The sequence below is a fragment of the Musa acuminata genome, chromosome BXJ2-10 (assembly GCF_036884655.1).
Source record: "Musa acuminata AAA Group cultivar baxijiao chromosome BXJ2-10, Cavendish_Baxijiao_AAA, whole genome shotgun sequence".
NCBI classification, from domain to species: Eukaryota; Viridiplantae; Streptophyta; class Magnoliopsida; order Zingiberales; family Musaceae; genus Musa; species Musa acuminata.
Window position 1 is genome coordinate 32585867 of NC_088347.1, and position 17276 is coordinate 32603142.

General features: G+C 37.4%; 2 protein-coding genes across 8 annotated transcripts; both read left to right on the forward strand.

Moving 5' to 3' along the window:
• The first annotated feature begins 1637 nt into the window (after window positions 1-1637).
• On the forward strand, window positions 1638-8813 carry LOC135625242 (glutamate--cysteine ligase A, chloroplastic-like). 2 transcript variants are annotated; one of them, XM_065129741.1, is made up of 16 exons: window positions 1638-1759; window positions 1935-2286; window positions 3359-3554; window positions 3781-3888; window positions 4464-4556; window positions 5514-5597; window positions 5784-5852; window positions 5928-5998; window positions 6084-6152; window positions 6312-6405; window positions 6551-6640; window positions 6731-6811; window positions 6958-7050; window positions 7300-7380; window positions 7471-7540; window positions 8291-8813. In XM_065129741.1, exons 2-16 carry the CDS (start codon window positions 1955-1957, stop codon window positions 8377-8379), a joined length of 1620 nt encoding a protein of 539 aa, XP_064985813.1. In that variant the 5' UTR covers window positions 1638-1759; window positions 1935-1954; the 3' UTR covers window positions 8380-8813. The 2 variants fall into 2 exon arrangements, with proteins under 2 accessions (XP_064985813.1, XP_064985814.1); XM_065129742.1 differs by having other exon boundaries at window positions 3404-3554.
• A 2196-nt stretch (window positions 8814-11009) lies between these two features.
• LOC135585002 (protein PMR5-like) lies at window positions 11010-16011 on the forward strand. Of its 6 annotated transcripts, none has more exons than XM_065129746.1 (6): window positions 11011-11380; window positions 11455-11626; window positions 11708-11886; window positions 11959-12117; window positions 13069-13426; window positions 15875-16011. In XM_065129746.1, exons 1-5 carry the CDS (start codon window positions 11061-11063, stop codon window positions 13391-13393), a joined length of 1155 nt encoding a protein of 384 aa, XP_064985818.1. In that variant the 5' UTR covers window positions 11011-11060; the 3' UTR covers window positions 13394-13426; window positions 15875-16011. The 6 variants fall into 6 exon arrangements, with proteins under 6 accessions (XP_064985816.1, XP_064985818.1, XP_064985821.1 ...); XM_065129749.1 differs by having other exon boundaries at window positions 13069-13396; window positions 15875-15999; XM_065129748.1 differs by lacking the exon at window positions 15875-16011 and adding an exon at window positions 14303-14886.
• Window positions 16012-17276: the final 1265 nt, after the last annotated feature.

Here is a 17276-nt window from a genome sequence, read left to right on the forward strand (position 1 = left end):
TTTTTTTATTCTCATGCATTCATCTTCCATATAAATCAAATAAAATAATTTTTTTCTCTTTATATCAAAAGTATGATTATATTTAGATTATTTGTCTTAAAAAGTATTATTACTTAATCAAATTCTACGTATAAGCTCATATATATATATATATATATATTGGTTCATTATTTGCTAAATTGAATTTATATATATTAAAAATAAAAAAAAATATTTATTTATTTTTCGATCATGAAAGTTTAGACAAACTTTATGACATCATATTTATAAGTAAATTATATTACACTCGATTATAGATGCACTAAATGATTTGGAGTGGTCTAATCCTCCTTAGACCAAAAGTTAATATGGAGTAATAATAATAATAATAATAAATACTAGGAAAAGAGAAGAAATAAGAGAATAAGAACGTTAAGTGTTCACGTCCATAGGATTTTCTTTGGGCCCCACCATTCACTGCCTTTGTGCTTTGCCCACCTCACGGGCCAAAGCAATGGTTTATAATTTTTATATAAAAAATTATAATATCGGCGCCATCTGTCATTATTTTTATCTAAGTCTATTTTTTATTATTATCACTAAGGTTAATAATTTAGCTTCGTGCAATACTCTCGTTAATCCCATATCAAAAATAGATAAAATTAAGATAAACTTATGAATATACGACTAGTGTATTATTATAATTTTAATTAAATATTTTGTTTAATAGGTTAGATCAATATTTGATATTAAAATTGATTTAATATTAAGATATTATGAGCTCGAATAGAAAAAGATTATCCGTAGATGAAGATGATAAAGATTTAATTATCATCTTACACCGCACTATGCATTATATTAAGATTTAATTTAGATTATATTTGAGCTATATGCTAAATCTTGATAAAGATGATAAAGATTTAAATATTTTAATCGGTGATTTAAGTCAAATGAAATTGATAAATTCACTATGCCAAGTGACATTGTAATCAGACGGTAAGAATTTCAATTGGACGATAATTTTAAAATTTCATAAAAAAAAAAATAGAGGGCCTAATAAAATATTACATAAATGTAAAGGAATAGTGATTTATGACTAAAGAAATAAGTTTTACTTTTATGGGTTACAATAAAAGCAGAAAAATATTGTTATAAAACCTATTACTAAATAATAATATACTATATGAGTGGGAGATTTAAGTGTACGAGTTTATTTTCTTGATATTCCCTCTTGATTAGAATTTGAATGATTCTCTCGCATTAGAATATTTCTTTTTCGAAGAACAAAAAAATCAATTTAATGACTTAATGTAAGGAAGATAATTCATAAAATAATAATTCATTTAATGAAGGTCACTCCATCAATTCAATTATTATTCTATGAACGTAATATGTCATGTATTATTATTATTATTATTATTATTATTGCGAATGTTTTGTTTGGGTTGAGGAGAGTGTCATATAAAAACAATTATTTTTTTGTGTAATTCATTTTATAGGAAAAAAAAAACGTAATTAAAGGGGAGGAAATTTCAAATTGAGGACGTGGCGCCTGACGATTCGCCCTCGCTCGGGACGCCGTAGCGGGAGCGCCGCAGCGGATCGCGCGGGCATTTAGCCTTCCAAGAGCCCCTGGCTACGCGTCACCAGCGCGCGGGGCCCACCTGAGGCCCCTCCGTCGCCCTATTTAAACCGCCACGCCGGTCGTCGTTGTCTCTCTGGAGTTCTATTTCCCTTCCGGTCGTCCGACGCGCTCGCGATCTCTGAATCAAGATCGCAGGTGACTGCTTCGTCTTCCTGGAGTTCTATTTCCCTTCTGGTCGTCTAGGAATTCAGTAGCTGTGTTCGATTCGGAGCAGGGCTATGCTTTTCTAAAATTCTCTCTTTCGGATCTTCTTACGAAGGTCAAACGTCGCCGCTTGTGTAAATATTCTTCTTCTTCTTTTGGTTCTTAGGAACTTGTAGGCTGGAGGTTATGGCAACCATCTCCGATTTTCATCTCAATCGGGTTCCTTGTCCGGGAATCCCTTGTGCGAATTCTGTGACGGAGTGTAGTGGTGCTCGGAGGAAGAGAGAGGTTAGGTTTAGAGCGTTGGGAAATTCGGAGGGGTTGGAGTTTCTTGTGCAGAATGGGGCGAGGAAGTCTCGAGGGTTGTGTTGGAACGCCCGCGGGTCCAGAAGAGCGAAGAGGATGGTTGTCGCTGCGAGCCCTCCTACCGACGACGGGGTGGTTGTCACGGAGCCGTTGATGAAAGAGGACCTTGTTGGTTACCTCAATTCTGGTTGTAAGCCGAAGGAGATGTGGAGGTATGTTCCTCAGCTTCTGTTACTGAAATCTCTGGTTTTCCCTGCTTAGTTTTTAGCTTTTTTCTCAGTTATAGATCAGACATACTGCTGCTGATAGTGCGTTTGAGATGCGTAGCCTCGTCGGGATATTTGCAAATGCGATTTTGTTTTTCTTCTGTGATGATCTGTTTGCACAATTTTTCTTATTAAAATTTCACCTGGTATTTCTCTTGCTGAAAGCTTGGGTTATGTACAGATTCGTAGTGTTTATAATATGTTCTATGCGATGCTCTCTACAAATGAACTATTACTGATTTGTAACTTGATTATGATGCACTCTACCAATGAATTCTTAATTATCTGTACGTGATCTGGATACTCTCTTAATTATATGTTCTGTTGCTTGGGTCAAACTTACTTAACCCAACTGTTTATGGAGGATCAAGTATTATAAATCCCATTCTTTTTTTTCACTGTAAAAAATTGCTTGGTATAACAACTTTACCAAAACACACTGTGTAAGCTAAAACTTTTATGTGGAAATTGCAGGGAAAATTAATTTACCCAAAAACTTGTCGTTGTACTTGAGAATTTCCATTATAGCTGTATGTTTTGAGTATATAGAGCACATTGGAATGGAGCAAAGAGAATTAGATATTGCACTGTTCAGAGTGCCAGAAGCATGTTTTTTATGTGGAGCATGAGAATGGTCAAAGATACTTCCATCTGGCTTCTTTTTGCTAATGGGTCTCAAATATTTTGATCGTGTGTTATCCTATTTAATGATAAAGAAAAGGGGAAAATAAGCATTTCTTTATAATTCTTGTTAGTTTGTTTTAGTTCTGTGTCTGCTGCTAAATTTAAAGTTCTGATGAGCCACTCTGAGTAACAACTCCTTTTTTTGTTAACTTTAGAGCTTCTTGATTATGAATTTGATCTTTTGCTATAATATCTTTGGTTTATGATTGTGTTGTTCATAGTTGATGTTCAAGGTATTATGTTGTTCATATTGGTCATATAGTTGTGACTGCTGCATCCCTTTTGTTGACAGAGGAGCACATTCTTTTTTTGAAATTGTTATTTTTATTTTCAGTAGCTGGGAACTTTTGTTGACAGAGGAGCACTTTTGTTGTAACAGAATTGGCACTGAACATGAAAAGTTTGGTTTTGAGGTTGGAAGTTTACGCCCAATGAAGTATGAACAGATCGCAGACTTGCTCAATGGTTTAGCAGAGAGATTTGATTGGGATAAAATTATGGAAGGTGATTATATTATTGGTCTCAAGCAGGTAAAAAAATGATTCTTTCTTTACATCAAGAAAGACTGTGTTACCAATGGTAACCTTGTTGTCTCTGCATCCAATCATCTGACTCATTGCAGCAATGACAATTGTTCTTATAGTACCCTGTCATTTGCCGTGTTTCAACTGCAAAGATTTGTCTATTGTATAATATGGTGCTCCACCTTTTATTTTCTTAAACATGTTAAATGGAAGGTCTTGGCTTATTGTTCAGGGAAAGCAAAGCATTTCATTGGAGCCTGGTGGTCAATTTGAGCTTAGTGGTGCACCACTTGAAACACTGCATCAAACTTGTGCTGAGGTTAATTCACACCTTTATCAGGTTTGTATGTAATGATATTATTTGCTTCTTATCTAGTGTTATTTTGTATAAATATCTTTATAAAGGTGCTAGAAACAAAAGATAACTTAATTTCTGTTTCTGAAAATGTTGAAATTATCAGATGTATCTCTTTGAGGTGTTCAAAGAGTCAAATATCCATCTAAAATTAAAGAACTACAATGAATTGATCTGTCAATTTTCGTATATATTCTTGAAAAAGGTTATTCATGATTATTTGAGGACATGAACTCATTTTGACATTTGAAGGGCTAATTCCAGAATAATCCAATTTGAAGGGCATCTGGCAATTTTCCTAGAAGTAACCTCGTCTATTAACATCAACCTCTAGTGTTGATTCATCACCCTTGTTGATAGCATACTCAAAGTATCATCCACTAAATATTTTTTTGAAGTATGCACAGGTGTCTTTGAACTAAATTTAAATCTCAAAATTTTATCATTCATGTCTCACAAGCTCTGTTTGCTCATCTTAAGAACGGGAATAACTACGATTAAATTCAAAACATGGTTTATGTGTTTTTTGTATCTTAGTTTGGTTTGTTGATGCTAAATAGGTAAAAGCAGTGGCAGAGGAATTGGGTCTTGGATTTTTAGGCATTGGTTTTCATCCCAAATGGAGGTTGACTGACATTCCTGTAATGCCAAAGGTATCTGTTTTCTCTTGGTTTATGTGAAATGTTTTTTAGAAGAGACTGCCAGCTAGCAGGTGTATGTATCTTGGTTCCAATTGCTCAAGTCAGGCTCTAATATTTTAGCCATGCCACTGTTTTTTGGTTACTTTCTAGTTTGTTAATGCTCTATGTATGCAGTAAACTCTATACAAATTGATAATTTTGGAAAACTGTTGGCATTTCCTTATAATTTGTATGTTACCATGCTAACATTCCCATACATTTTGATAATGTTGGAAAACCATTGGCGTTCCAGTACAATATCACTTTTGTGATTCTATGATTTAATACTGTTATGGCTTCATGTTTCCTTCTATTTTCTATGTGAACATTAAAGTTTTGGGATATGTTTAGTATGATAAGTAAATCCTGGATATTATTAACCTTGTTTAAAGATAGTATCATAAGTTTAATAATGAAATCATCTCATGTACTGTTAGTAAATAATTGTCTTAATCAAGGTTTTAATTTTTAAATATAGGTCTAGGTTCGATGCTAGTCAGTATTTAATCTTTTTTTTTGGTGATATCAGGCAGTAGAGGTTGGTATACTGCCTTCTATATTAGTACTGTACCAGTTTCATTGGTTGTCAAAGCCGGTACCAGACCGGTATTTGAGATATTGGTTCTAATTTCATACTCTTTTAACATATCGATAAACTTCCAATATTTATAATGAATGATTGTTGTCCTCATTTATTTTCTTCTAATATACTTTTATTTTTTTCTGTTGTTTTGCATTTATATTTTCCCTAGATTGAAAGCCTTACAGTTACTACTACTCATTTGACTGTAATATCCAGGTTTCCATTTTTTATAATTAGCAATCTTGGCATGGGATAATATGCTTCTCAAAACATGTTCATGGATATTCTTCAGTTAGTTTCTTAGGTTCTTTAAGTTAATAGGCTTTCTAAGATAATGCTTTTCACAGGGAAGATATGAGATTATGAGGAACTACATGCCTAAAGTTGGTTCTCTTGGACTTGATATGATGTTTCGGACTTGTACAGTTCAGGTGAAGTTGCAATTTTTTGTTTGAACTAGACTACAGCTCTTCCTTGTCCATCGATACTTCCACATTATAAAACTTTCTTTCTTCATGTGCTGAACACCAAAATGTACTTGCAGAGGTTAGAATAGAGATTACATGCCAGATTACCATTGAGAACTGTGAGACACTGACACAAATTTTTACTTACAGGTTAATCTTGACTTCAGTTCTGAATCAGATATGATTAAGAAATTTCGTGCTGGTCTTGCTTTGCAGCCTGTGGGTACTAATTTTCTGCCATGTAAAATTTTTCTGCTAGTTGGCTCTTCAGCTACTGACTGATTCCTGAACCAGATTGCGACAGCAATATTTGCAAATTCGCCTTTCACTGAAGGAAAGCCAAATGGTTTTCTGAGCATGAGAAGGTTTCTCTCAACATTATCTGTTTCCTGCTTTATATTTTTTACTATTTGGCAATGACATTAATTGTCATTTATTTCTGCATTGCAGCCACATATGGACTGACACTGACAATAATCGTGCGGGAATGTTGCCTTTTGTATTTGATGATTCTTTTGGGTACGAGAATGTTGGCGTTTAGCTTCTATGACAAAATAACTCGATGTCATGGTTATTGGAAAATGTTTTTTAAATTATGATTTTCTTATTGAATTGAATATGTGCTTGACTTTGACTACTGTAACCATCTTGTATGTGTCTTTTTTTTTTTTTTTCCAGATTTGAGCAATATGTGGAGTATGCTCTTGATGTTCCTATGTACTTTGTCTACCGAAAAAAGACGTATATCGATTGTACTGGAATGTCCTTCAGGGTTTCCTTCTACACTTGTTCTTTTATATTTGATTTTCATATCTTTAGTAGACAACTTTTGAAGTTCAGATGCAGGATTAAATGTTTTCTAGCTTATGGTTTTGAACTTTCTGTTTGAGAACCAATGATTACATGCACATCTGCAGGATTTTATGCGAGGAAAACTTCCTTCACTTCCTGGGGAGCTTCCAACTCTGAATGATTGGGAGAATCATCTAACAACCATATTCCCTGAGGTATCTATGCCATTAGTGATTTCATTGTGGTTGAATGTGTAAACTCGCCTGAACGAATATTAAATAGTAGTTATTTACACTTCTGTACAGGTCAGATTAAAAAGGTACCTGGAAATGAGGGGTGCTGATGGTGGTCCTTGGAGGAGGCTATGCGCTTTGCCAGCATTTTGGGTATCAGTATTCTACATGTATTTCTAAGATAGTCCATATTTTTCGAATATGTGATGTGCTGACTATTCTGGATCCTTAACATGAATTCTATCGATTACCTTGTTACTTCTTTTCATTGTTAGTGGTTCTGATTGTCTTATTTGCAGGTAGGCTTATTGTATGATGAGGTTTCTTTACATAATATTTCAGAAATGATCTCTGATTGGACAAGAGAAGAAAGAGAGATGCTACGCAAGAAGGTACTCAATTATCCTACAATATTACCATTTACTAGATGAAGTCTGCTGCAAGTTAATTATTGTTAGAATTTCTTCTTAACTCCCAGTCTCTAAATTTTTTGATTAGTAGACGACTTTATGGTTTTCAGGATGCTAAATATCAATGTATGCCAAATGTAGGTTCTTATTACATTCTGCACAAGGAATCATCTTATGCATGATACAGTCTATTGTTATGAGAGAATTTTATGATAACCGTGAAATGAACAGGTCCCTGTGACTGGATTAAAGACACCGTTCCGGGGTGGCCTGTTAAGACATGTTGCTGAAGATGTTCTGAAGTTAGCTAAAGTTACGTCATTATTCAGTAGTACTGGATGCATGGAAATACACTCATTATGAGGCTATGAAGTTTACCAATCATTCTTTCTGATGTTGCAGGATGGACTGGAGAGAAGAGGATATAAAGAAGCTGGGTTCTTAAAAGAAGTCACTGAGACAGTCCAAACAGGTATCATTTTTTGCAAATTGTCTATTACTCATTAATGCATTATTCTATTGACTCTAATTCAGAATATGATACAGATTGAACTGGATAAGCAATTTGTGAATCCTTGCATGCACATATGTTAAGTATCATTTCATCTGTTCCCACTAAGAATGATTGAAAAAAAAAACATTTTTTAAATTACCTAATGATTGAACATTACCACAAGGTAATAATTGTCTGTCAATGCAAAATCAAGTTGCCACAAATAAAAAGACAAAATCCAATTCCATTGTACATATGTAGTGAAAGGTGACCTTGCCAGTGATGTTTTTTACTTTTAGATAAAATTAAGGCAAGAAAGATGTGAGATATGACATAGTGATTTAAATTTTAAACTGTGAAATATTAGTTTTCCAGAAAAACAGAAGGAAAAAAGATTTCTTTGGTTTCAGTACAAGGAATGGTGCATTATATTTATTTTATAACCTATTTCAGCAATAATTAAAAGTCGTAGATGCTAGCCACTGCCTGTTTGTTGTTTATAATAAGATGAATGTAGAAAATTTATTGACATTTTCATGCTGGGTGATGTGGCCTAGTCATAATCCATGCAACCATGAGACCGCTTCCGCATGTTGAGACACGTGTGATTGCACACTGCTGTTAGTGTTACATGCCACTGTTTCAAACCGTTTTGTTTAAGCATCTGCACCTGTGGTATTCATGAATATTTTCTTATTCACTTATTGTGCACGATCAATCGTATAACAGGAGTGACTCCAGCTGAGAAACTTCTGGAGTTGTACAATGGGAAGTGGGGAGGCAGGGTTGGTCCAGTTTTTCAGGAATTGTTGTATTGAGGTACCTGTAAGTTTGATATCAGGTGCATTCACGTTCTACCGTGATCCAATATTTCAACCTGGAACAATTTCAGAGACCATCATGGTCATACTCAGGTTGGTGCATACTTCATCCACATGTCGAGGATCGGCCATTGCCTGGTTAAATGGCTTGGCAGAGCTTCAGTTGTAGGAGAGAGAATTGTACTCCGACAAACCTTTGATTTTGTGGTCATCTTTTGTGATGAAGTTTCCCTGCTTTCCATTTGATTACCCAATGGTACAAAGGCAATAACACCGATTTTCCATGTACACAGGAAACTTGAGATCACATGATATAGATGACCATCATTATAGATGATTAAGGGCTGAAATCTTATAGTCATGGTTTGGTCGGTTTTGATGTATTTATTCTATTATTGAACCAAGGCTACTCATATGTTTACAACTTTGTATTACATGCAGCCATACATAAATCTCTCAAATGCTCTCCGAAATGTCCAAGAGGAACTACTGTTCTTGTTGAAACAGAACCATTAGCCGAGTAGATACCGAGCAGCTTTTCTTGTATTGAAATATACCTTTTTCCTTGTCAAGAAGGATGATGTCTGTCCATGCGCAATCTCCTACTGTTGTTGGATGCCTGTGGAGGTGCTGACAGCTTATGAAGCGAATACTGTGTGGTTTTACAGGTATCATAAAATATTTAGATATTAATATAAGTTGTTCATATCAAGGTCTGTCATATCGACGTGTACCGTCCGATACGAGCGGTACGTACCGGTCCGAGAGGCGATCGGTACGCGAACCGCCCTTTACCGGGTGGTACACTAAAAAAAGCCTGTATTGGGCAGTAATGGTTGAAATTTTGATCGTTACCGTCCGGTACCATTCGGTAACGGTCGAAATTTCGACCGTTACCGCCCGATACCACTCGGTAACGATTGAAGTCGATCAGTACCACTCGGTAATGGTCGAAATCGACCGTTACCACACTGTAGCAATGCTACGGTGCTCCAACGGTCAAATTGGTCAAATTGATCGTTGGAGCCGTTTCTCCTCCTATTTAAACTAATCTTCTCTCCCCTATTTCATTATACTCTCTTAAACTCTCTCTCAAACATTTCTTTTCTCTCATAAACTCTATAAAATAACGATTTGTGAATTCAATCGAGGCAAATTTGGGAAGATTAAGAGGAAGAACTTTCTAATCGAGAGGTATATATTCATTTTCTTTAATTAGAGAGTAATTAAGATATTTAAGATTATGATTAGTATCTTTTATACATAGTAAGTATTGAATAATATTTATCATAGTAAAATAAGTTTAATTAAATTTTATTAAAGTTATTTAATAACAAGCTGAAATACGAACCTCGAACAAGACTACCTTAAAGCCCGAAAAAGATATGTGATGCTATTTTTACCTAATTTACATTGATTTTGCTAAACTTATATTATTACTATATTTATTTGTAACTTGAAAACTCTATCCTAACTTTTTTTAATTTTCAGGTATTTTCGGAAGGATAAATCGGTGAAATCAGGTGTACCGCTCGGTACACCTCGATATATCGCTCGGTACGCCATACCGTACCGTACCGAGCCAGCGTCGAAACGTTGGTACGGTACGGTACGACGAACCTTGGTTCATATTGAGTTAATTGTTTTCCTATCATAAAATATTTAGATATTAATATGAGAATTTATTGATATCATGCGAATGGAGGCGGAATATTGATATCACGTGACTGGAGGCGGATGCCAAAAGGTGTTTCATTCGTTCGTTCCTTCCTTGGGCCACCGTAATATCACGAGGGCGGCTGAGATGAATTCTTCTATGGATCTTGACATTCCACAACACTTGGCTACTAACTTCATGCCTCTCATAAGTTCCCAAGAAAAGAACAAAATGGTTCATATCATAAAGACTTTATACCTCTCATCCATTCCCAAGGATCATCAATCACAGAGCCACAGAACAAAAAAGAAAGAATCCGTGTGTGCGGCGCTAATAAGAAAAGCATGGAGCATTTCTACTCATTGCACATGTTCTTTCCCCACTTCTCTCCAAAGGAGACTGGAATTCGCATCTTGTTCATCCACATCCACCTTTCTTGATCTGAACCGTGTATAGTACAAAGTAGTAGGCTCATGGTTGCGGCACTTCCACGGGATTGATTACCCCACCCACTGCCATCATCCATCTTTTTCCCTGCTTTTATTTGAAAATTAGTAGCTTTGTTCTCTTCTTTCTTTTTTCCTTTTTTTGCTAAAAAAAAAGTTAATAGCTCTCTAATTTAAATTTATCCACTCAAAAAGGACATCAAAGATAAGATCCACACACCATAATAAAATCTTCACCAGTTACACTAAGGTTGTCATACTTTCAAAATTTTTCGGATAATGATTAAGTGATTTTATAGATCATGTTTAAATTAATATTTTATCGGATGAGATTTTTATTTTTATTTTTATTTTTTAATAGAATTTATAATATCACTTTTGTGAAAATTGATGGCTTCCCATATCCTCCTCCTCTGATCCACATGACCTCTGTCAATGGCTCTGTGTTTACCATCCAGTAATCCACAGTCACACTCACCCCAAACTGGATTTGGCCTCATCCTCACATTATAAAGTGTGTGTGGATCGGCTAAAGTCTCAGAACAAGAAAGGAACCTTCTTCGTCTGCTTCCCTCATGGCCTCCCCTGGCATTAGCAGAGGTGGACTGGTTTCGGGCTTTCTCCTCTGTTTCCTTGTGCTGCAAGCCTTGGCGGGCGCTTCGGGGGTAGTCATCGGCCTACGGCGGCACCAGGGCGGCGCGCAGAGGCGGCGGCCCACCGACCAAACAGCGTGCGACCTGTTCGCCGGGAGCTGGGTGAAGGACGACTCCTACCCGCTATACCAGTCGCTGAGCTGCCCCATCATCGATCCCGAGTTCAACTGCCAGTTATATGGACGGCCGGACACCGAGTACCAGCGGTACCGATGGCAGCCGAGCGGATGCGAGCTCCCCAGGTATGTGGGCTTGCCTGCTCCGATGCGTTCTACGCTCTGAGCTCGTTCATCAACGATGGCTGGCGGACCTGCAGGTTTGACGGGGTTGGTTTCTTGGCGACAATGAGGGGTAAGACGGTGATGTTCGTGGGCGACTCGCTCGGGCGGAACCAGTGGCAGTCCTTAATCTGCATGCTCGCCGCCGCGGCGCCGCAGTCGCAGACCCAGTTCGTCAGAGGAGAGCCTCTCTCCACCTACAAGTTCCTGGTTGGTTCGCTTTCCGCCTTCGTAAGATCTTGTCACCCTCAAGCTGTTCGATCCAACGACGAACCTCTGTGGTTGCTGCAGGATTCTGGAGTCTCGGTTTCCTTCTACCGGGCACCTTATCTGGTGGACATCGACGTGGTGCAAGGGAGAAGAATCCTCATGCTGAACGAGATAACAGGGAATGCCGAAGCATGGAGAGGAGCGGACGTCTTGTGCTTCAACTCCGGCCATTGGTGGACTCACAAGGGAGCTCTTCAAGGGTGCAACTCCTGCCTCATCTTCGTGCTTGTTTGCTGCGATTTGGTCGATCATAAGAAGGACAAGCTTTGCAGGTGGGATTACATGGGAGATGCAGGCTCTTTCTACGAGGACATGGATCGATTGGTCGCGTTCCAGAAAGGGATGAGCACATGGGCAAACTGGGTCGACGCTACCGTCGACAGGACCAAGACGAAGGTCTTCTTCCAGTCCATATCTCCCACCCACTACAAGTAACTCTCTCTCTCCTCCCCTTGCTATCTTTCTGTTAATTCCTCGCTCGAGTTAGTAGGAGGAGCACACATTCATGGCATAGCACCCGACGTAAGAATCCACTATCAACATTCCCATACAAGATGCAATCAGAGCTTTTCTGCAGAACCAGAATCCATGGTGGATTGCCCTGTTCTAGAACTGCAGTATTTAGTGCTTTGGAAAACTTCTTTGTATCCTTAATTTTTGGGTTTACATGATCTACCATTATGGCGAAACGAACATGTCCTGCAGAACTTCTTTCAGGACATGAATGAGCTGCTGCTGCTGCTCTTGAATAGAGAGAGAGAGAGAGAGATCTGAAACAGAGGGGATATGAATGGAGTTGAATCATGGTCCTGGAAGGAAGTGAGCTTGATGTCTGTGAGGTCTTCACGGACTAACCGCAGGTCCATGAATCTCATGTCACTGGGGAGAGAGAGAGAGAGAGAGAGAGAGGCCTTGTTGTGCCTCTCGTCGTCAGCTTTCTGAAGCAGACCTCGTGAGCAGGGGAAGGAGGACAGAGGGAGCTACCTCGAGCTGTCCATCAATTGTCGGATTAGGTCGCACGCCTGATGGCGCCGCCGACCCCCTTTGGCGTCACGACAAGCGTCACGAGATAATTGCCGAGCTCACCATTGTATAGGTGGGTCCCTAGTCCACGTCAATGGACCCCATTCGGCTCCAACGGTAGAGATGGATTTGATGGATATCTTATTAATTTCCAAATTAATCATTATTCAAGTATCTATTTAATTTGATTTTATTGTAATCGAATATATTTAAGATTAAACAAACTATAAGAGGATTATTATATTGATCGTATAATATCTTAATTTAGGCTTACATCGATCATTATATTATGCTTATCGCTTATCACTAACTTAAAAATGTGTCTGCCAACTGCCCTTCCATGCGACGTTGGTGCGCAGTCCGGCGGAGTGGAACGGAGCGGCCTCGAAGAACTGCTTCGGCGAGACGGCGCCGGTGGGCGGGTGGAACTACACGGCCCGGTACCCGGAGCAGATACAGGTGATCAAGGGCGTGATCAAGGCAATGAGGAGTCCCGCCGCCTTGCTCGACATCACCGCCTTGTCGGAACTCCGAAAGGACGGCCACCCTTCCATCTACAGCGGCGACTTGACTCCGGAGCAGCGGGCCAACCCCGACCGCTCCGCCGATTGCAGCCACTGGTGCCTCCCCGGCCTCCCCGACACCTGGAACCTTCTCCTCTACACTGCCCTCTTCTTCTCCTGATCCGTATGGCGCCTCGTCTCTTCATTCTTCTCAGTATGATTGCTAACCTATCTGCAATCTTATTTTGCTCATTAGCTGATGTTAATGGATTATATTCCATACTATCAACTCAAAATCGATTGTCATTCCAAAATACATATAGAAATCAGATCCTTGCCCGATTTAATTCACTAATCTGATCATTAAAATCCTTCTATTACAAGAATCAAAGAAAAAATAATCTATATATTTGTACCTATCTCAATTCCTCAATGTGTTTGCTTTCTTATCATCCTCTTTACTATTCCTTTTATGCAAATAACAAGTAACAAAACTATAGGATGAGACAATATTATGTTTTTTTGGATAGCATATAATTATATTTTATTTTTGAAAAAATATTAAACTTATGATTCAACCGTTTAATCCACCGAGTTGTGTAATAAAGTGAGTATGGGTTTTGTGTTTTTTTCCTTTCTTTTAAGCTCTTTGTGTTTTAAAGAACAAGTCAGATCAAAGAAACATGATTTATATGTCATGAGTAAATGTTGTTCTAATGTCAAATTCTTTATGGCCTAAGCTTGAAAATTTTGTAGGTTAAGCCTCCCAACAAGCGGATTCAATAGTTAATTGACAAGGGTAGATTATAGCAAAACCCCTATCTAAAATCACAGTCCATATTTGAGATGGAACTATCATTATTTGCATGATGTGGTTTTACAATCTTGCGGAGTAACGAGGCATCAAAATGAAATCTTGCCAGTGTTCCTCTGCAACATCTTTCACCAGACTAAGAAATATTGTGTAGGTTAAGAGCAATCAACATATAGGAGGAAGGTTCTTGGGTGATTCATTTGTAATTTGGGAATATCTGATCTGAAATATGCATCATTTTATCTGTAAGATAATATTTTTTTTTATCACATGCAGTCAGAAATTAGAGGCTGTGGAGTCAAATAAACTTGAGGAGCAAACACAGAAAAAATTGCACATGTAGGTGCATGCATCAATTGCTATTTTCATCTCATGTTCATTACAAAAGTTTAGCAGAATAGGCCTCTCATCATCACAATCCTTTTCTGCTTCTTCATCAGTTCCAAAATCATGCTTGATCTGAACATAAGTTCACAATGTCAGAAACCACTCTCAGTTTCAGATTCCATCCAGAATGAGAGCTCAATGCAGCATCACTGAACTCCCTATTCATCTGCAAAACAAGACAGGAAACTTTCAACAGTTCTGTCAGCACACAAGAAGACAAAGACTCATCTGTTTGAACACCAATCTGAACTCGTGCAGATCCTCCCTGCACATCAATCACCATCTTGATCTGCATGGATATCAGCCTACAAGCCATTAAACACAGTGGTGTGTGCTTGTCCTGATTGTAACACCAACATAAGCCTCAACAGGACACAGGATTCTGTGTTTTGCATCCCTGATACCAAGCCAAGCTTTTGAGCCTACAAACATGGCAAACGTTCAATAAGATTAACTAGGAGAATTAATTTTCAGTGGTATGCTGCATGAGGAAGATGATTCAAATAAACCATACAATTTGATCAACCTCGTCGTCTTTCGTGTAAAATCACAATCAGTCTACTTGGATCCAGAAGATAGTTTATCTCAGTTATTCCAATCTAAAACATTGTTTTACATGCCATAGAAATAATATAGTTAAAGCTTCTCAACCTATCCCAAATGTACCCAGTAATTAAGGAAAACCATTCACCATCAAACTCAACAAGGCAGAACCAGTACTACCATAAACCACATGAAGCCAAGCTTTTACTCAGAAAGAACCCAGACCAATAAACTAAGCTTGAGTATTTGGTGGGGCCAGTTGGGCAGTAGGATTTGGACTTTACTGCTTTTTCTTTTTCTTTTTTTTGGATAGGGTAGTAGGCTTGGTCTTGATAGATGCTTTCGATGGTAAGATATGTCTTCATTCTTATTCAGAAAATTTATACAGTATTCTGCTGAATGATGTCAATCATGGCCCACTCAACAAAGGATTATGAATCTTTTGACAATAGTAATGTCAAAAGATTGGTAATGATGCTTGCATGATTTGTTAATGCACTAGTTCTATTTGCATTTGACACTGGCAGAACTTCTTACCATAGTCCCCTCATTTGATAATTTTTGGAAATAGAAAAATAAGAATACCAAATTAATGTGAATGTGGAAACAATATTTGATACTCATGACACCTGAAGGGAGAATATACTCTGCTTAAAAATTAACATGGAGATCTTAAACTGGGAGAAACTTAATGTGAATGCAGTAATTATTTTGCCAGAGGTGAGAATGCATATAATATTGATTTGGTATGCATAAAATCTAACTTCATCCAAAGAAAGAAAAATCATCATTTTATCAGAGAAAAAGTTGTCATCTCCCTGGGCTAAATGATGATGAATAACTAGGAATTCCTGATATCCTTGTGTCCACTTAGTTCTGAAGTATACATCCATCTCTCTGACTGGTGTTCTACTGCAGCACATCCAACCAGCCATATGCATCCTGAGAGTGCCATTTGCTAGTCTAGCCTACTGGTGGAATGGAATATGATCAAATGTTACCAACAACCTGGTACGGTTGCTACCTACCACAAGCTCACCATGACCTTTCTGAGATTCCAGAAGCACTTGTGAGAGGTAAACTCAACCTGGAAGCAATTTCCTTTTTTGCTTTTTTCTCACTTTTCCTGTGAGCATGTGAACAAATGACAGAACCTATTACTATGTTCTATCTTGTTGCTTTGAAAAGATCAACAATCATGTGACATGAGCATGTCTAATATGGGAGTTTATTCTACAGTGAACTCTCAAAATTTCTGCTTTGTAATTTTTTTCCAACAAAACATAAAATCAAATTCATCAATTAAAAATCTCTGTTGTATGCAGCACTAGGCATGTGACAGATTTTTTTTTTTCTATCCAGAACATTGCCACTGTATTTTTATGTATAGAGAGAAAGAGAGAAACATTAGTTCAGCTCATATTGTAACATGGTTATTCAACTACCTATTTGATATCTCATCATTACAAGCAATAATCAACATAACTCATACATACTGCAGTCAAGACAATTATTCCTGTCATCACTGATATAGTAAAACATATGATCAAATTAACAGGAGGCAGATGAGCTCTATTGGCATTGCTTCACTTGAAGAGAAAAAAGTGATCTCTCCACAGCCTTTCAGATTTGGTTTCTGATTAACTGCAAACAATGTAACAACTTGCAATATTTAATATTGTCCTACCAGAGCTTATAATTACATGTTTGCTAGGATGCACTGTCTTTACTTTCTTAAAGATATAAAGCTGTGGATACTTTGTATATTGTAATTTATCAAAGTTTAGAAGCATATATGAACTTTAGCTACAGATTAATAACTGCATATGCTAGACTTGCGACTTGTTCTTTGTGGTTGTTGACTCAGCAAGGTATATGTCTTCTCAACTAGCTAACTCTTCCTCAGAACATCTTAATCAATAGGCAAGGAAAATTATATCTCCAGACTTGTTCAAACACTCTGGTTAGAACACTTGCAACCAATTTATTATATATGCAATTTAGTTATAGGATTAGAATAAAAAGGTCCATTACATGTTAATTTATTCTTTGTGGTTGTGGGCACAAAGTTATCCTTAAATTTCTACTCTTTTACAGATTTAACTCCATTACTGGATATCAGATGATACTTATGGATTGTAATCAATATTTTGATCAAATTGTTATGTTTTGAGGGAAGTATGTAGGTTATAGTTTTACACTTCTTCTTGAGTTCATGCTTATTAGGTTTTTATGGGTAAATAGTTCATAACATATGCAATCACATGTGCTACTGTCAACATGGATTAGATGTAGATTTGTGTCTTCACAGGATTAGAGC